The sequence below is a fragment of the Engystomops pustulosus genome, chromosome 3 (genome assembly GCF_040894005.1).
Source record: "Engystomops pustulosus chromosome 3, aEngPut4.maternal, whole genome shotgun sequence".
In the NCBI taxonomy this organism is placed as follows: Eukaryota; Metazoa; Chordata; class Amphibia; order Anura; family Leptodactylidae; genus Engystomops; species Engystomops pustulosus.
In genome coordinates this window covers 130419105-130440431 of record NC_092413.1, presented here as the reverse complement: position 1 = coordinate 130440431, position 21327 = coordinate 130419105, and the positions used below count along the sequence as shown (strand labels likewise).

Sequence of the window (21327 nt, the reverse complement as noted above, 5' to 3'; positions counted from 1 at the left end):
TCCCATTCTGTGGAGCATGCATGAAGAAATAGAGTTTTGCAAAATTGCATTAAAAGTATTGAGTTGAGCATATACGGTACATCTATACTCTATCACATTGCAAAAACCTACATTATGCTTTGTGATGCAGGTATACTTGATATTTTGTTAACTGTTGTGTGATTTGGTGTTGGGAAGGTTATTATCTTTTGACATCTAAACCTAATGGGGCACATTTACTTACCCGGGCCAGTCACGATCCAGCGGCGGGTTCTCCGACGCTGATTCGGGTTCTGCCGGGATTCACTAAGGTCCGTGCGTTGATATTCACCAGGTTTTGCTGCTGCGCCGAGGTCTGCTGAAGTTCACCTGCTTTTTTCTGGTGTATGTGAGTGCTTGATCTTGCGACACAAATGGCTTTTTAAATTCAGCGTTTTTTCCGAATCCTTCGGGTTGTCCGGTGGCCACGCCCCCGATTTCTGTCACGTAAAAGTTGGCGCGATTGTGCCAAAAATCGATCGCGTGCGCCGCAATCCCGTGAAATACAGCGCAAAGCGGAAATATTTGGGAAAAACCCGACGGATTCGCGGCTACGGACCCTTAGTAAATGTGCCCCAATATCTATATAATAACAGTCCATTTATTATTACTCTTAAAGCTAGTTATAGGATATTTAATTATTAAAATTCATGATAAGGCCAAAGCACTGCAAGTAATGCATGTGAATGTTGTCCCATTGTGAACCTGAGGTTACCATGACTACAACACTCAATCACAAAAGAATCAAGCATATTCAATCAAGTTGGTTTAGGTATCACAGGTCTACACAGCAGTCTTTGGTCTTGTGATGGAAGTCTCAGACAAAATCTTCATATAGCCTCAGTCTGAGGCAAGCGGTAGAGGAACAAGTTTTGTTCGACAAACTAGCTCTATGGGAAAGATTTATCATTGTGTCCCGCCAGATACATGAAGAGGCTTAGGCCTGGCATACATTTTTCAAAATGGCTCAGGCACAGGGCAGGAATGCTGTGCCCCTCCACCCACATGGTCGGCAGCCATTCCAGATTATGCCCCCTCCATGCCTAAATGGCGCTGAGGTGGCGTTATCACTGTTAGAATTGCAAATTCTGCACTTTGCCAGAATTTGTAATTCTTACACTGCTTCTACATCTGAAAAACAGCCTGTGAAGCTGAAGCACGGAGGGGATCAGGTAACGCACCCCAGAGCCCTTCTGGCTTATTAGCATAATTTTAAAAGTTCATTTTAGATGGAAGGAGACAATGGATAACAAATATAAGACATTAACATGGTCATGATACTTGGATGTATGAGTAAATGGGGCCCATGGTGGTGAACTCTGGGGCTCATGGTGGTGAACTCTGGGGCTCATGGTGGTGAACTCTGTCGGACCTGCGCGGGGAAGCAACACATGCAGGATATGGGGCGCACAATATTAGTGAATTTTTGTTGGAAAGTGCACTTTCGATGAACTCCACGGATGGGGTAAGTAAATGTGCCCTATTGTCTCTGGTTTATCATGCTTGATTTTGATGGTAGATTTCCTTTAATGTGGTGTTTGTTACCGACCTCATGCATTTCAGTTGAAATTCATACGCTATTGGAACAACCTCACCATAACAGGTCCAATGCTCTTCTTTATTTAGTAAACATACATGAACAAGAGAGGACTCACAGGACATCACAAAAACAGCAATGACCGTTTCACGTTCTCCTGACTTGTATGTGCTTTATTTTTTATGAACATAGGCAAAAATCACACCTGCATTCCTCAGTTTCCATTAGACCTTCCATAATTAATATGGAAGTACTTCGCACTCAAATGCAATGCAATCTTCAAGATTCAAGAGAATGATATTTACATTTGACTTTCAGTACGCCATCCAGAATTTTTGGAATTGCATACTGAAAGTCAAATGTAAATATCATACTCTTGTATTAAGGAATATTGCATCGCATTTGAATGCCAAGTACTTCCTTATTACGATTAGAGTTGGTTCCCAAACTTGAACACCAACTTAAACCATATACAACCAGGAGTGACGTGTATTCAACCATGACCTTCCATAATAAATAGTGTAAAAAATATTGCAGCGATGCGCATCTATTATTTCTCTATAAACAACAGCGTATAGAAAGGTGCATTGAAGACTATGCGGAATGGAAGACATTCCATTCACTTTATGTGTTATCTTCCTATCATGTTCTTCTACCTCCTCCACTGAAACATGTAATTTCTTATAAAGTTACAGTGAAATAAGTTGTGTCACCAAGTAAATATATTTCTAAGGGTGATGCCACATGTGGCGTTTTTGGTCCTTCTTAAGCATGCGTTACGCATGCTAAACAGTAAAAAAGGGATGCGTTTTTAAACGGACTAAAAATGCATGCTTAATAACTGACCAAAAACGCCACATATGGCATCACCCTAAAGGTGCAACGGAAAGGAAATTCTCAGCAAACGTCAGTAACAACCCATGCTGGCAAAATAATCAAACCATAGATGACCAGTTTATGTGTAGTACATGGGGCAATGGATTGAATAAATGTACTAAAATTTATAATTATAAACCTTTGCCCATATATAGCATTGTGACTGCATCAGTTTCTTTGTCTATTTTAGCACTAAAAAGGAGCTTGCACATTTATTCATGAAGTGTTTGCGCCACCTTTGTGTCGCAGTTGCACTTTATCCGACACTTTATAAAACTGTGCACCTAGGGCGGGAGGGGTGTAGTGCTTTTTTACCAAAGAGAAAAAGGTGCTTCTGTGTGCACACTTTTCATAGCAGTGCCAATTGTGTTAGATAATTGAACACATTGGGGCACATTTACTTACCCTTCCCGTTGACGCCTCCGATCCGGAATGTCCGACGAATATTCGGAGCTGCTGCGATTCACTAAGATTGTGCGTCCAGTTTCCTGCATGTGTCGCTTCCCCGCACAGGTCCAAAGGAGTTCACCATCTTCCTCCCGATGCATGTAAGTGCTGATCTTGCAACACAATTTCATTTTTAAATTCCGCTGTTTGTCTGAATCAGTTCGGTTATCCGACGGCCACGCCCCCTGATTTGTGTTGCATGAAAGCCGGTGCCAATGCGATACAATCCAATCGTGTGCGCCAAAAACCGGGGGCACTTCAGAACAAAACGGAAAACTTCGGGAAACCCTATGGAAATGTGTCCAATGGACCCTTAGTAAATATGCCCCTGTGCGTCACTACAAAATACACATAAGTGAGGCAAACTGCACTAAGGCAGATATCACCACTTTTTATATATTTGGACCATTGTTTTAATTCTGAAGGTAACCTGGGCTCCTTCTATGAACTCTGAGCTGTAGCTCCCTCCATAGATTTTTTATTGGATTCAGGTCATGTGATCAGCTGGGTCATTGTAGAGAGTTTCTGTTAGTGCAGTGGTGGCGAACCTATGGCACGGGTGCCAGAGGCGGCACTCAGAGCCCTTTCTGTGGGCACTCAGGCCATCGCCTCAGCACATCAGACAGGACTCAAAGAATCTTCCTGCAGTTCCAAGCAACCTAAAAGATGCTGCTTTCAGTCATATTTTGATACTTACCTCGCTACTTGGGACAGTAGGAGGAGGGAGAATGTGTAGACGGGGCCGAATTATCTTTGGAGGACCTCCTGCTGGCCCCACGATTCTCTGTGGGACACTGGAAAGAAGCTAAAATGATGCAAATTTTCCACCTTTCTACTGTGTTGCTGTTGTTGACGAACAGGGAGCAGTAAGTTACTGCTTAAATTTTTGATTGGCACCTCGCAATAAATAAGGGGGGTTTTGGGTTGCTTTTTGGGCAATTGGCTGCTAAAAGGTTCGCCATCACTGTGTTAGTGTGTTTGGGATCATTGCCTTGCTTAAATTTCCACTTTTTTACATCTTCAGCCTCCTAAATACCTTTAAAATAGGTTTATCCACATCACCCACAAAAATGCTGCACTTTCCAACCTCGCCCGGCCTGTGCTCAATCTTCCAGTGATGCAAGATTATTCTCTTCTTTATTCTGAATTTTTTAATCACATACTTGACCTTTCCTGAGTTTCTTCAATTTTCTGGCATGTCCTATCCTGGACTACCAGACTAATACCTAACTATCAAAGCTTCACAAGTGCTCTCAAAGCCCATCTATTCATGCTGGCCTATCACATTCACTCACTGCATGTAACTTCAAGTCTCTTTCCACTAACCCCTTCTATGCCTCCTGTCTATGTAATCATAAAAGCACCAAATACCACTTTACAGGCAACTCTGCAGTCCTCTGTATATAAGAAGACTGATGACTGGTTCATGCATGATTTATTTATTTATTTTATTGACTTGTTCTGAGCGCTTATAAAGAATCGCTGGACCATTGCACGTCTTATTCCTCATATATCACCCCTTCTTACTCATAGAATGTATACATGCAAATTTGTTGGGAGCCCTGTATATATCAAAAATGTATTTGGGGCACTGTATAAATGTATGTAATCAGCTTGGTCCTGATGCTGCTTTCATGTTCTGATTTTGTGTTTTCTGTTTGGACCTTGGTTCTGATTCTCTATTCCTGTACCCAGTCAGGTACAGAATGCTAGTCTGATGCTGTAGTTTTATCCATATTGGTTTTGGTGTTGTATTGATAGTACAAGCAGTGATTTGTTGCTGTATTTCTTTATAGAGCCCAGTCTTGATGCATGGTGCTGGTGCTGGATTTCTGTAATCATCCCAGTTTGGTGCTGGATTTTGGTCCTAATGTTGGTTCTGGTGCTGCATTTTTTACCAAGCTTGATGCTGTATTATTTACAGCTTTGGTTCTGGCGCTGTTTTGATTGAAAGAGCAAAGTCACATTACAGTCACATTACAGTCAACCCAGCTCACAGCAGGGGGTCCATCAAATCTCCCTGTTTCCTTGCAGTACAGATATAGACTCCTGCTTGGGCAGTGTCTTCATTGCTGTCCCCTTGTACAAGCATAGGGGGGAGAACTCCCACCATAGAGTTCCTCCTCTTCTTTGTCTCATTGTCTACCTGCTATTGCACAATCCTGCAGGTTGCTAAGGACCAGTCTGTGTCCTGTGTGACTCCCGTAACAGATTACAACAAGTCTTTGGTTTCAATGAGCTTGTACACTGTCTTTGGTTTCCTCAGATCAGGTTTCAGTCCTAGCGCGTCCTAGCTGTAATGAAAGGAGCTATCCCACTTGTCCCAGCCAAGCCCCCTCCAGAGGGGCAGGAGGAATAAGTGAGACATGGACTTTCCCATAGATCTGTCAGACTTCCTCAGGGTCCTGCGCACGCAGTCACAAAACAAAGGAATACAGATCACGGTGGAGATGTTCGGGACGACCCTTGCCTCCCTTGCTTGGTTCCTTGAACAAAATTGAAAAGGCAAAAACGGTAAAGGGATTATGGGTAAGGGGAGGCCCATGTGGATGTCTGCTATGGGACCTAATATTTATTAGTTATGCCCCTGAAAAGTAATATTTGGAAAATCTGTTTTTAGTGGGTAGTAGTAGTCTCAAAAGTCAAATGATCATAATTATAAAGTTGATCCTACCAAATTACTGTCAAATTACACTCAAAAAGCTGTCAACGGTCAAAAGTTCACTGAACAACACAGGTTATCCACAAAAAAAATGAAATGTTAAACATTGAATTGACGTCTTCATCATGCCAAAGAAACTGCAGCTACAGATACAAATACAGACACAAAATGTAGAATGGATACATATGTAGATAGATAGACATTCACCACCAATGTTCTCTTTTCATTATGTTTTATGCATTTTTTATGACTACAAGTATCTCTCTATATAAAGATTTCTTATATTTTTACGTGTATATATATGTGTGAACATGCATATTCTGATTCATACGTACGTGTGTATATCCTGCACAATGATCGCATCAACTTTTATTGTATTTTATTTCCCCTATTCAAGGATATATCTATTTATGCAATCATTAATTCATTTCCATCAATTCCTTGAATCTGTCATTTTTCTGTCACTGCTGTTTCTTTGGCATGATGTAGACGCCAATTTGACGATAAAATGTGTAGCCCTAACAACAAATGTTTTTGTTACCATTTCCAACTCATTGTAGTGCATCTATCTTACTGCCCTCTTTTTTACCTCTTTGTCTCCATTTAAAAGAACAGTACAAAACAGACCACTGGTTTCTAAGACAGTTGCCTGTTGGCACCTGGTAAGATAAGGCTTGGTCTGCTGTTATGTCTAATTAGAGCCTTGGTATTGAGGGTGAGGTCTCAGTGTGCAACGGATCAGGGTATCCTTTATCCCCATAGTACACCATACATGAAGACAGAGACACTGGGAGACATTTCTCATTTATGATAGGCCCATCGCTGCATATTCATAGCGGAATACATCAAGAGGCTACCTCCTGTATTGGACAGGCTGCCGCGCAGAGTTTATTCTACGCCAGGTAAAAACATGTAAAAAGTCACTGGCGAGAGTGAGTGCACCGGCGCAAGGACATTAACGCCCTGCACTTGCCCACTCCCGGCCGTCCACACCCTCTGCACAGCCGGCCGTGCCCCACCTCTTCACGCCCTACTGGCGTGAGGGTGGCGGATTGAGCCAAATAATCACATGTACTAACAATAAGCGCTGACCTGGCGCAGAGCTCCTGATAAATATGCCCCATTGTCCCTGTTCCCCAATGATAAGCTCCCAACCTGTCAAGGGCAGTCCCTACAAATATATGCTTTTCTTCTGGATAATGGTGTCATCAGAGGGTTCATAGGTCAATGCTACAGTGGCTGGAAGAAATTGTCAAGTACTGGCAACACTGTGACTGGCCAGAAAGTTATATTAGGGTTAAGCCGTCAGTTTTACACTCTTTCTAAAACTAGAGTAGGCTGTCTGCTAACTCAATTGGAAATTCGGTCAGGCGACTCCCATGCAATCATAGTGCAGTCACTATAAATTACTCTCAACATTATAAAATGGGAAACCCTATTTCTAATATATTAACTTATTAAAGATTTTTGATGGGATATGCTACTATCTTTACCACTAGATTACCTTTGCAGGTAAATGTGTAAATTGATGTAATCTGGAGCAATTTGTCTGCTCCATAAGTAGACGTCACATGCTGTTATAGAGATACTCCTGTTCATGAGGAACATATATTTTACATCAGCTCCTTATTTTCTGTAAACATTACTTACCTTCCCCTGAATACCATATAGTACGTGGGTCTGCATCCCCCACCGGCATGCTGTGGTCACGGTGCTTGGTATTAGGAACCCGTGGATGGGCTTACAGGTGGTGTGTGCAAGAAATATGACGGGAGAGGCTGATGCAGTGGTTTATCCCAGGGCAACCCCTGAGGTGTCTGTAGGATGAATCCCTGGATGATAGATGGGGGAGCCGTGGTGGTAAGCAGCCTTATCCAGGGATTAGATGGAGGCAACATTGTGCAAATCAACTTACAGTTCTCTTTTCAACAGCAGGCAACGGCCAGACGATAACAGCGGATTTAGTAGCAGATTTGGCAAGCTGGAAAAGTCATGGAGAGCTGGTCCACAGGAAGGTTACAAGCAGCCTGGTAGTAGCTTCAGGCTGGGCTAATAGAGATGGAGCTGAGAATGGGTGGTGGATCTCGTCTCTGGGCTTAAGTTGCCTGACTTGCCCTGGGTGCTAGGCAATGGCCTAAGGCACCTGCGGTTGCTGGTAGTGGACACTGGCTGTAGCAGCACTGTCATGTGCTGCTCACTCTGAATAGGATGAACCAGACTAAGGCCTAAGACTTCAGACATAAGACCAAAGACCCCACCAGGGGGTCATATTGTAACGTCCATGCCTAAAAGTAACACTATCCACAGTTGGCGGCATAGATGGTGTTTATTCGTCTGTGAACTGTGGCTTAATGCTTGTGTTTGGACTGAGCCACACCCTGCCCCTTGCATTTTAGTCCTGCCCAGCAAGGGTTACTAGCCTGATGGACAGTTCCCCAGTGTACTAGGGGCGTGGCCGCGATCGGCCTTATATACCTGCCTATTCCCATCATACCTTGCTGGTTATTTGAGTCTTGTCTTCCTTGTGTATCTAGTTCAGTTTTGCCTGTCTCCTTTTATCTGCCTGTAGCTGACCTGTATATAATCTGCTTGATCTTGACCTGACCTGTGTATATTTGCCTGAAGACCTGTATATATCTGTTGTTTGTCACTGTCTCAGTCCTGTGTTTGTATTCTGTGCACCAGTGTGATCAATGGTAGAGATGAGCGAACATACTCGTCCGAGCTTGATGCATTAGCGTACTCGAAACTGCTCGCGGATGAAAATTTCTCCAGCTCGAGAAAATGGCATCTCCTGCCATTTTTATTTTTGGCGGCTCAATAACGGAGCCAATCACAAGCCAGGAGACTCTGCAGTACACCCAGCATTATGTGGTACACTTACATGTCGATGCCGTTAGGGATAGAGCTGCTGCTGGTCAGGGATAGCGTTAGGGTGTTCTATTAGATTAGTGTTAGGCAGGAGTGATTCTCAGGAGTGATTCTACAAGAACCCAACAGCCCTTGTTAGGGCTACAATAGATTTTTTTTATTTGCTTGTGGCTGGGCTTGCCGGCACTAGTAGTGCAGCTACTAACATATTTGTGACAAATTTGCAGGGAGACTTGCGAACGTTATTTTTGGCTCTTAGTGACACACATATCCATTAGAAAAAGCTAAGTGGGACAATTTATTGGGGGTTTAATTGAAGTTTTTTTTTTTTTCAAATCCCCAAAAAAACAAACATAAAAAAAATTACCAAAAAAATTTACAGTTTATATTTCTCTTTTGTCTATAAAATAGACATTTATTTGGAAAATGTTGAACGCGAGGGCTAAGGGTAGAGGACGAGGGCGTGGGCATCCAATTACTGTAGGGGTCAGAGGCCGTGGTCCTGGGCGGGGTGAGACACGACCTGCTGATGAGGAAGCAGGGGAACGCCGTAGAGCTACACTCCCTAGCTTCATGTCTCAACTTACTGGGACTCGTGGTAGATCACTGTTGAGGCCAGAATAGTGTGAACAGGTGATGTTGAGGATTGCGGACAATGCTTCAACTCATTTGTCCACCAGTCAGTCTTCCACGCAGTCCACCCATGTTACTCAAGTGAACACTCCTCCAGCTCCTCCACCTCAACCAGACTACCCATATTAAACTAGTCCACCCATGTGACCCAATTGAGCACTCCTCCAGCTCCTCCACCTCAACCAGACTGAGGGATCGGAGGATGATGAGGTGACAGACCCAAGCTGGGTTGATAGGCCAGGTAAAGACAGTGCTTCTGAGACGGAGGCGAGTCCTATACCAGAACAGATTCGAAGATGCAGTGGTGGGGCCAGACGGAGAGGCAGGGCCAGAGCTGGTGAGTCAGCATTAAATGTTTCACGTTGTGAAACTCCCGTGGCAAGGGCTAGATTTTCTGAAGTCCGGGGGTTCTTTAACCCCTTAAGGAAGCAGCCTGTTTGCAGGTTAAGGCTCACAACTTTTTTTTTAAATTTGACCAGTGTCTCTTCCTGTGGTAATAACTTTTGAACGCTGTTACTTATCAAAGCGATTCTGAGATTGTTTTTTCCCCACATGTTGTACTTCATTTTAGTGGTAAATTTTGGCTGATAAGTTTTGCGTTTATTTACAAAAAAAAGAAAAAAATTATGAATTTTTAGAAAAATTTGCCATTTTCGAAATTCTAAATCACCGCGTTTTCAGGCAGATAGATTTACCACCTAAATAACTTGCAGAATAACATTTCCCATTTGTCTACTTTACATTTTCATAATTTTTGAAATGTTTGGATAATTTATTTTGACGTCACGCGGCCTACAAATCGAATAGCGATTTTCCGTATTTTCGGAATTGACTATTTTGGGGATAAATACTGTTTGAAATCAAATTTTACATATTTAGCAACAAAACCCCCTATATAACCAACCCATTTTCAAATCTGCACCCCTCAAACTATCAGAAACAGCTTTTACAAAGATTGTTAACCCCTTGAGATCTTCATAGTAATTGAATCAAAATGGCGGTGAAATTTAGAAATTTCAAATTTATCAAATTTTGTCGGTTATACGTTCATTTAGCCCTAAAATTTACACATTTCCAAAAGATAAAAAGAGAAAACTCACCATAAAATTTGTTCTACAATTTCTCCTGAGTGCAGCGACCCCCCACACGTGGCCGTTACTTGTGTTATGGGGGCACAGCGAGGCGCAGAAGGGAAGGAGCACCCTGCAGCTGCCAGGATTTTAGTTTTCCGGTTGCCCCCTTTTGAAGGCTATAAAATTTTCGCTTTTCCGTTATTTGGGCCATGTGATGGCATTTTTTTTGCGGGACGAGATGCTTTTTACAGTGTTACCATTTTGGGGTTGGTATCACCTATTGTTGAAAATTTTGGAACTTTTTTTGAGGTCATGAGTAGAAAAGCATCAATTCTGTACTGGATTTTTTACTTTTTTTTTTTTTCGTGTTCACCGTATATCCTAATAATCCTGTCATCTTTATTCTATGGGTCGATACGATTATGGGGATACCAGACATGAATATTTTTCTTATGTTTTACTAAATTTGCCAAATAAAACCCTAATGTGGGGAAAAATCTATCATTTTTGCATCGCCGTCTTCCAAGTGGCATAACATTGTTACGTTTTTGGCTACAGAGCTGGTTGATGACTTGTTTTTTGCGGGACATGTTGTTCTTTGCAACAATATCATTCTGGAGTACATATGTTTTGTTGATCACTTTTTATTGCATTTTTAGTGGGATATAATAGGTAAAAATCCTAATTTTTGGCGGGTTTTTGACGTTTTTTTTTACGGCGTTCATCATATGGGTTCAATAGTTATTTAGTTTTATTCTATGGATTGTTACGGACGCGGTGATACTATATATGTGGGGTTTGTGTTATGATTTAGACTTTTTTGAGCGTTATATGTCTCTTTATATGTTTTGGGGCTTATGGGCATTTTTAGTGATTTATAAAGTAATTTTTTATTGAAAAACATTATTTTGTACATTTTTTACATGATCCACCATGGGATATGAACAAGCAATCATCTGATTGCTTGTTCTTGAAAATACTCTGCAATACTAATGTATTGCAGGGTATTATCAGTGCCAGCCTATGCAGATGCATAGGCTGACACTTTGCCTTTAAGATGACGTCACAGACGCCATCTTAAAGGTAAACCCTCCAGGCTTCTCTGGGGTCCCGATCGGACCCCAGAGGAGCCAAAACAGCGATCGGCCCCCCCGAAAATGGTGCGGGGGGGCCGATCGTGGGGTAAAGACTCCCAGAAGGCATGTTAAATGCCGCGGTCGCGTTGACCGCGGCATTTAACGGGTTAAACACCCGCGATCGGAGCCAACTCCGACCGCGGGTGATAGCCGGGGATGTCAGCGGTAGATTACCGCTGAAATCCCGCGGCTAGCGATGCCGGTTCGGCTGCTATACAGCGCTGAACCGGCATCGTCTCTGCGCCATAGCTGTACTGCGCTGAGCGCTAATCGCGGGACTCAGCGCAGTACAGCTACGGCGCAGAGCGCTAAGGTGTTAAAGAAACAGTGGATGACCGACGGACTGTGGTGTGCAACCTGTGCCACACCAGAATCAGAAGGGGTTCCACCACTACTAGCTTAACCACCACCAGTATGCGCAGGCATATGAGTGCTAAACACCCCACTCAATGGAACCAATGCCAGTTTTATGTGACCCCAGCAAGACACTGTCACCTGTCCCCAGTCTCGGCAAAGTAGGGGTGATCTTTACAGAAAGATGGTGAGGGAGTACATAGCTGACCATACCATTGCCCTAAATGATCATACAGCTCCCTACAACTACTGGGTTTCAAAGCTGGATATCTGGCCCAAACTGTCGCTGTACGCCTTCGAGGTTCTTGCCTGCCATGCCACTAGCGTGTTGTCAGAGCGGGTTTTCAATGCAGCTGGTGGCATCATCATGATAACCGTACACGCCTGTCGACTGACAGCGCTGACAGGCTGACACTTATCAAGATGAATCAAGCATGGATTTCTCATGATTTCCATTCTCCACCAGGTGAAAGCAGCTCAACCTGAATAATTCTCCTGTATGCACTCCTCCTCCTTTCTCCTCCTTCTCCTCCTTCTCCTCCTCTTTGTACACTAAAGCAGGGGCAACTGGCTATTTTTTGCCAGGGCCAACTGGCTCTAGCTATAGTACTCTATGTATTTAATTTTCTGGAGGGCCACCTACCCGGTCCTCTTTTTTAAAAATTTTTTTGGAGTGGCACATACAGGTACTCTATCTATTTAATTTTGCTGGAGGGCCACCTACCCGCTCCTCTGTTTTGAAAACTTTTTTGGACTGCCACATACAGGCACTCTATGTATTTAATTGTTCTGGAGGGCCACCTACCCGCTCCTCTGTTTTGAAAACTTTTTTGGACTGCCACATACAGGCACTATCCAAATTTAATTGTCTCCATAACAGCCTCCACACGTCGTCTTTATAGCAGCCTCCACATGTCGTCTTTATAGCTGCCTCCACACGTTGTCTCCATTGCTGCCTCCAAAAGTCGTCTCCATACCTGCCTCCACATGTCGTCCCCTTAGCAAACGAGCTGTGTCCCGCAAAATTTTGGGTTGTTTTAACGGCTTCCACATCAAACTTGTCAACTTTTTCGCCACCCTGCTGTGTTATCCACAGAATATACCGCCAACCATTTATCTATGAAGGATATTATTTCAGCGCTACTTGCACATCTCTTTACGTTCCCCTCCCCCGCCATAACCAGGCCAAATACTTATAAGAACAGTGCTACACTTGATCTTACACAAAAGGTTTTTAAAAATGCTTTTTGTAGCCGGAGCACAATCTGGCCAGCTTGAGGCTGCAGCTGCTGCCTCCACACATCGTCCACGTAGCTGCCTCCATACATCGTCCCCTTAGCAAATGAGCTGTGTCAGGCAGAATTTTCGGGTGTTTCACCAGATACGTAATGGAACTCGGCCCATCTGTCGCCGCCATGCTACAGTTGCTCTTAATCATAGAACCATTTCTGAAAAAAAAAATTAGAACTGCAATGCTATTCTATTATTCATAGGTGAAGTATTTAAACGACCCCGTCTGCTTTGAAAATGATAATTTTTTCAAAGTAAACGCTTTGGGCCCCCAGGTCCATTTTGGGTGAGCAGGAGCCGAGAAGCAGGGGCTTGGACAGGCGAAAGCTTGTCTGACAGCGGACCACCAGCTCCATCCCAAGATCCAACTAACATCGTTTTAACTGCCGCAACTTTAATCTCCTACTATAACCTTTTACCTCTAAAATCTATCGTTTCACTACTCTATTCTCACCTCCTTACGTTCACCCCACTGCCTCTACACGTCATCTACATAGCAGCCTCCACAAACCGTCTCCATAGCTGCATCCACACGTTGTCTCCATAGCAGCCTCCACATGTCGTCTCCATAGCTGCCTCCACACGTCGTCTCCATAGCTGCCACTACACATTGTCTCCATTGCTACCTCCACACGTCGTCTCCATAGCTGCCTCCAAAAGTCGTCTCCATAGTTGCCTCCACATGTCGTCCCCTTAGCAACAAGCTGTGTCCCGCTAAATTTTGGGTTGTTTTAACGGATTCCACATCAAACTTGTTAACTTTGTCGCCACCCTGCTGTGTTATCCACAGAATATACCACCAACCTTTTATCTATGAAGGATATTATTTCAGCACTACTTACGTTACCCTTCCCACGCCATAACCAGGCCAAATACTTATAAGAACAGTGCTACACTTGATCTTACACAAAAGATTTTTAGAAATGCGGTTTGTAGCTGGAGTACAATCTGGCCAGCCTGAGGCTCCAACCGCTGCCTCCACACATCATCCACGTAGCTGCCTCCATACATCGTCCCCTTAGCAAACGAGCTGTGTCAGGCAGAATTTTCGGGTGTTTCATCAGATACGTAATGGAACCCGACCCATCTGTCGCCGCCATGCTGGAGACCTGAAGTTTCAATCATAGTGGCGCAATATGGATGCCCCATACAGTCGCTCTTAATCATAGAACCATTTCTGAAAAAAAAAAAAATAGAACCGCAATGCTATTCCATTATTCGTAGATGAAGTATTCAAACGACCCCGCCTGCTTTGAAAATGATAATTTTTTCAAAGTAAACGCTTCGGGCCCCCAGGTCCATTTTGGGTGGGCTGGAGCTGAGAGGCAGGGGCTTGGATAGGCGAAAGCTCGCCTGACAGCGGACCGCCAGCTCCATCCCAAGATCCAACTAACATCGTTTTAACTGCCGCAACTTTAATCTACTACTATAACCTTTTACCTCTGAAATCTATCTTTTCACTCCTCTTTTCTCACCTCCTTACATTCACCTCAGGTGCCACTACCGTCCCTACTGCCTCTACCCGTCGTCTACATAGCAGCCTCCACACGCCGTCTCCATAGCTGCCTCCACACGTTGTCTCCATAGCAGCCTCCAAACGTTGTCTCCATAGCTGCCTCCACATGTCGTCCCCTTAGCAAATAAGGCTAAGGGGGGCTCATTTTTTACGTTATGGAACTTGGTCACTCTGTCGCCGCCATGCTGTGTTATCGACTAAATATACCGTCAACCTTTTGTTCACATAGGAAATCATTTCAGCGCTTCTTGCTCACCCCTTTTGGTTCCTCTCTGCCGCCATAACCAGGACAAATACTGATACATACAGTGCTACATGTTATCCTCACCAAAAGGAATTTTTAAAATGGGTTTGAGTCCATTTGGGGTATGTCGCCATGCCACTCTCTAGCCTGCTGCTGCTGCCGCTGCTGCCGCTGCCTCCGCATGCCGTCCCCTACAGTATCAGGGTCAATTATTGGGTGTTTAAGATGCTATCTCGCCTCACTCGGTCACTCTGTCAACGCCATGCTGTTGCCCATAATTTTGGCATAATGGTGCGATTAGGCAGCCTCAGAGGCATCCATGCATGCTGCCTCTGCTGTTTCCTGTCCATTTCCGTGGTGTTTCCATCATTTTCTGAGGTTTCCAGGTTTTTGGTCAATTCCTGTATTCCGATTACCTGTCTCAGTCCTGTGTTGTCCGTAGTGGCAGCCAAGGTCGAGGTACAGAAACAGCAGGCAATCTCGTAGTTGGGGACAGGCAGGAGGTCATGACAGGTAGCACAGGATTGGAGTCGGAGATGTAGCAACAGGTCAGGGCAGGCGGCAAAGGAGCGATGTCAGAAACGGAACCAGGGTCACAACGGGAATTCACAGAAAGAGCACAAGGCATCAGAAAAGCTTTCTCTAGGGCGCTAGGAACGAAGATCCAGCAGGGGCTTGCAGGAAGAGGCAGGCTTAAGTAGATTTTTGCTAAATGGCCAGCGCCAATTAATGGCACGCTGGCCCTTTAAACTTTGAGAAGCTGCCGCGCGCGCCCTAACATTCGGGGACATATAGCCGAGGTCACAGAACAAATGGCATTGAAAGATACTATATAACATATCTTTTTTTCTGTAAAATTTATACAAAAATTGTTGGGCAGTGTATGTACTATGTTCTATGGGACTGCGTGGCTGTTAAAAATGGGTCTTCTAGTGACAGGTTACCTTTTAATCCCTTACCGACGCGTGCCGTAATAGTGCGGCGCTCATTGGGTGTCGGTGCATGGAGAGGGCTCACGGGCTGAGCCCTCTTCATAGCCGGTAAGTGTTTGCTGCATATTGCAGCAAAGACTTACCGGTAACACCCGTGATCGGTGCTAGCACCGATGGCGATCCATGCTATGACAACCTCTGGTCTTCTGAAGACCCAAGGCTGTCTCATTTTAACCCATTCATTACAATGTACTGTAGCACAATGTAATGTATGAGGGTGAAAATCCCCATATACTGCCATACTGTAGTATGGCAGTATATGGTAGGATCAATCAGTGGGTCAAAATACCCTAAGGATTCAGAAAAATTGTAAAAATAAAAAAAGTGAAAATAAAATAATAATAAAAAAAAAAAAAATTCAAATCACCCCCTAGAAGTCATATAAATATAAATAAACAGTAAAAATCATAAACACATTAGGTATTCTACCGTCCAAAAATTCCCGATCTATCAAAATATAATAACATTTTTTCCTGCGTTTATCCCCGTAAGGGAAAATAGGGCCCAAAGTCGACAATGACACTTTGTTGCCATTTTAAAAAACATAAAATTCAATAAAAAGTGTTCAAAAGGTTGTACAGTCCTAAAAATTAAATGTCATCAAAAGTCGCACAAAATTGCACCACCCTCAGCTCTGTACACCGAAGAATGAAAAAGTTATTCGCAACAGAAGATGGCAAAATCAAAAATAAAATTTTTGTACAAGAGGTTTTAATTTTTGTAGATGTATGATAACATTATAAAACCTATACAAATTTGTTATCCCCGTGTTCGCACCGACCCAAAGAATAAAGTAGACCTGTCATTTGTAGTGCACAGTGAAAGCCGTAAAATCCAATATATAGCCAAAGCCTCTTTGTTTTTCTTGTATACTCTATGTTGATGCCTTTTCCCAAAAAGTTCTACTTTTGTCTCATCTGACCAGAGAACATTCTCCCAAAATGTTTTAGGCATTCTCAGGTAAGTTTTGTCAAACTCCAGCCTGGCTTTTTTATGTTTCTGTGTAAGAAGTGGGGTTTTCCTGGGTATCCTACCATACAGTCCCTTTTCATTCAGGTCTGTAATCTGTTATGTGTCCATATACTCTAGTTATCACCACTGTGTTAAAACGATTGTCCAGTTATAGTAATTTCATATATCTGGTTTAGAATGGTTCCTCCCATTACCACTGGCCACTGCTAATATGCTGAAGCATGCAGCTATGGCCTGTATTAGCCTGGGTAAACAGCCCACTGGTTATTAAGCTGTAATAGGAGTTTTGCCTCTGCTGCTTCTCCCATCACTTCTCTTTTTTTCCAAACTCCTTGACATACGCACCACCCCACGCACTATAATTCCACACTTACTGCCCCCCCCCCCCCCCCAGTTTTTAAGGGACAACATGGCTACATTTATAAGTTATCTTCACCCAGGGACATTTTTTTAAATAACAGGTGGCCCCCTAGTTAAGGACACCCGACTTACAGACGACCCCTAGTTAAAGATGGACCCCTCTGTCCACTGTGACCTCCAGTGAAGCTCTCTGGATACTTTACTATAGTCCCAGACTGCAATGATCAGCTGTAAGGTGTCTGTAATTAAGCTTTTGTTGCTAATCCTTGGTCCCATTACAGCTAAAAATTTTGAAACTCAGATTGTCACAAAAATTTTTTGTCTGGATCTACAGTTATAAAATATACAGTTTCGACTTCTATACAAATTCAACTTAACAAACCTATGAACCCTATCTTGTGTGTAACCTAGGCACTGCCTGTACTTGAAAGAAGATTACCTAGAAGAAAGGTATATATATATATATACCGGTATATATATATATATATATATATATATATATATATATATATATATATATTGTTTACTGTACTTTTTAATACTCAGTGGAATAATGTGCTTTCTCATTCTGTTTGTGTTATTGTAGAAGACCAACTTTTCTGCTGACCACTCCTTTAGAAATTCGACCAGGTAAAAACGTTATTATAGGAGTTGATCTGCTACCAGACAGTCCACCTGTAGTGAAGGTTGAAGCCGAAATCCTAGCGGACAATGTTACTCTACTTCAAGGAGAAGGATTGTTTCAAAAAGGTAAGAAAATGCTTCACTAATGGATAAATAGGATAAAATGTTCTCTTTGGACAACAATTAAAAGTGAATTGATTATGAAAATTATAGCCCACAAGCAGCCTGTTCAGGACGGAGACAGGTTTGTAATTGTGTGCTTCTGCATTCTGGAAGATTTACTTATCTAAATAAAACAGTATCCTGGCTTTATTTGTGCCAAATAAGGCCATTGGCCTTTTACCATATTTATTTCTATTTTAGATTTTTTTCCTTGGTTGACAAGGGGCTGTGCTACAGCAGAAATGGGTTATTGGTTAGGATACAGAATTGTACTTACTTAGACTAAGCAGACTAAAGGTGCACAAGATATATGATCCAGTATCAGCCACTTCGATAAAGCTTGTACGATGAATGATGTGGTGTTGGTGCATCTAGGGTACGGGTTACTTGTGCAGCCTCGTAAAGTTGAGCAGTGTGACAATGTGGCCCTTGGACCATTAATGTTTCTTACCCTGGCCTAAATCCTTAGATCAGGTATATAACAGACATTTAAAGTAAATTTTGAATTTTTTTTATAATTTATAATTTTTTGTGGAGTCAGTCCACCCATATTTCACCAAAATTGCCACGACTTCGACTCCACATCCATGGTTCCTAAATTCATAGCCTACCCAAATTATATTTTAAATGTTTTACTTTTTATTTATTTTAGGTACAATTGGAAAACTAGTTCTTCCACAAGTAAGTTATTAGAAGCGATTTTGCATATTATTTATTGATTCTTATTTATGTTCTCTTTCATAAGTGCGGCTTATTAATAGAATGCTTTCATCAGTTTAGGGTTCGCTAAATCAGCAGAATATGCATATGCTATGAGGGTATTGGGTCCTACACACTGGTGACTTCAATCCCACCTATTGCCTAGTGCACATGTTCTCAGATGTTCTATTCTGACCAAACTTAGACTGGCCCAAAGGTGAACCCTTGGCTTCAACCCTTGAATGTGCAGGGCATGGATGAATACTCTTACACTTTTAGACAAGAGCAGGTAACTGACATGACAGGCTGACACTCACCGGCATATAGCTGTGCAAAAGAAGGCTTCAATAATGAAATTTACAGGTGGGCCTTAGGAACTCCATTTCAACACTTTAGAGATTTGACTGTTTTCTGGAAACAAATTGTGCATGAACAATGGTGGATTATCTAATATACCCTTAATTGTTCTTTGTTTTATTTATTAAATGTATGAAAAAGACCAAAAATAGCAATAGGATAACAATATTAAAACACCTAAAAAACCTAGACTAGCACCACTTAAACATATCAGGATAACATATTACACTCATTCTTACTGTACTTTTTTATCCTCACTGTGGTGAGGTTTCCAATGGCCTGTTTGCATCACCTTTAGCACACACATTTTTGTTGTCACTTACATCCTTTTCTCATGGAAACAGTGTCCAAAACTTCTAGAAATGAGCCTAGGAGTCTATAAGACCCACTTGTCTTTATTTTTTCCTGGGAGAGTTGTATGATAAAATTATTACTTAACAGGTGCTAAAATATTCTAAAGCAGCATGTAATACACAGATAATTACAGACAAAATAATTCAATGGTACCAACTAATAAACAACTATTTATTTTTTAATTATTTTCTTCTACATTTATTACCTTTGAACTATGTTCTATATGGTGAAAAATAAGAGTTTTTGGGAGTGCTTGCTGGATGGCATTAGTAAGGGGTTTACTGGACCTCAACAGCTACAGACCGGTGGCATTAACATCTCATTTGATGAAGGTCTTCGAGAGGTTGGTTCTCGCACATCTCCGCCCTGTAGTGAGCTCATTTATGGATGCCCTACAGTTTGCTTATCGGCCAGGCATTAGTGTAGATGATGCCATCATCCACCTTCTACATCGAACTCTTTCTCACTTGGAGAAACCTGGGAACACTGTGAGAATAATGTTCTTTGATTTCTCCAGTGCTTTCAATACCATACAGCTAGGGCTACTAAGGTACAAACTGGATCTGGCTGGAGTGGACCACCATCTCTGTAGTTGGATCCTAGACTACCTCACAAACCGGCCTCAATATGTGAGAGCCCGGAACTGTGTGTCTGATACTGTGATGAGTAGTACAGGAGCACCTCAAGGTACAGTTCTGGCTCCCTTCCTCTTCACATTGTACACAGCAGACTTCAGGTACAATTCATGTAGCTGCTACCTCCAGAAGTTCTCTGATGACTCTGCAATAGTAGGCCTCATTACAGGTGAGAACGACAGGGAGTACAAAGAACTGATCTGGAAATTTGTGGACTGGTGCCAGCAAAACCACCCTAGGATTAATGCTGGGAAGACCAAGGAGATGGTGGTGGAATTTCGTAAGCACAGTCCTCCTTCTCAACCGGTGGTTATCCATAAGACAGACATTGAGGCAGTGAAGTCCTATAAGTACTTGGGTGTCCTCCTCAACAATAAACTGGAGTGGGCAGAGAACATAAACGCACTTCACAGGAAGGGTAGGAGCAGGCTACACCTGCTGAGAAGGCTGAGGGCATTCGGAGTGCAGGGGGCTCTTCTTAAGACCTTCTTCAACTCTGTAGTGGCACCAGCCATCTTCTTTGGTGTAGTCTGTTGGGGATGCAGCATCTCAGCTAGGGAGAGGAGCAGACTGCACAAACTGATTAGGAAAGCCAGTTCTGTCCGGGGGGGGGGGGGGTCCTCTTGACACAGTGCATGAGACTGTGGTGGCATTGGGGAGCACCTTCAGTGACCGACTGCTTCACCCCAAATGTAATAGCAAGCGTTATCGTAAGTCATTCCTCCCCGCTGCCATCAGGCTGTTCAACAAACAAGGCCCAAACAGAAGTAACCTGCGCCCCCTACCTAACCAGTCCCTGCAGGTCCCATCCACAAACTAAACATCAAACTGCCGATCATTGCTTGTCTCTTTTTTGTCTTTTTATCCCCCTTTTCTTTTTGTTCATTTATCCCTTATATTATTGTTGTCATAATTTGTACTTCACTCTCTGTACCCTCTCTGCTGCTGTAACGTTGTGAATTTCCCCACTGTGGGACTAATAAAGGATTATCTTATCTTATCTTATTGTCAGGGTGTATGTATTTGTGTGAAAGAGTAAAACGCCTTGTGCCTTACATTAAAATAATTACTATATATTTGCATATTGGTTCCCATACTAATAAGACCATATTCTCTAGAGACTCATTAATATTGCCACATACATGAAAAAATGTAAACCCTTTTTAAAAGATGACTGACACTTTGTTTAATGTCTTGTTTTGTAATTTGCTTTGTCATTTAATGTCTTTTCAGCTTCCACCTAATAGCTTTTATGGGAATTATCAACTTCTAGTGAAAGGATTTTCTGAGAATAAGATGATATTTTTTAATACAACAACGCTTGAATTTAAATCAAAGAGCTTTTCTGTCTTCATCGAGACAAACAGCATTTTTTACAAGCCTGGCCAAGAAGTAAAGATAAGGATTTTGTCCTTTTCAGCAGACTTGAAACCTTACACTTCTACACTTGATATACAAGTTATGGTAAGTACTTTATATACTCGAGTATAAGCCAACCCAAGTATAAGCCCAGGC

At 42.6% G+C, this 21327-nt stretch overlaps 1 protein-coding gene across 2 annotated transcripts in view; it reads left to right on the top strand.

Moving 5' to 3' along the window:
• Positions 1-21327, top strand: part of CD109 (CD109 molecule) — a 129736-nt gene that overhangs the window by 701 nt on the left and 107708 nt on the right. For both annotated transcript variants that reach the window (XM_072142116.1, XM_072142117.1), the window contains 3 exons: positions 17568-17731; positions 18420-18448; positions 21046-21276. In XM_072142116.1, the coding sequence (XP_071998217.1) occupies positions 17568-17731; positions 18420-18448; positions 21046-21276 (424 nt within the window). The remainder of the gene's footprint in view (positions 1-17567; positions 17732-18419; positions 18449-21045; positions 21277-21327) is intronic.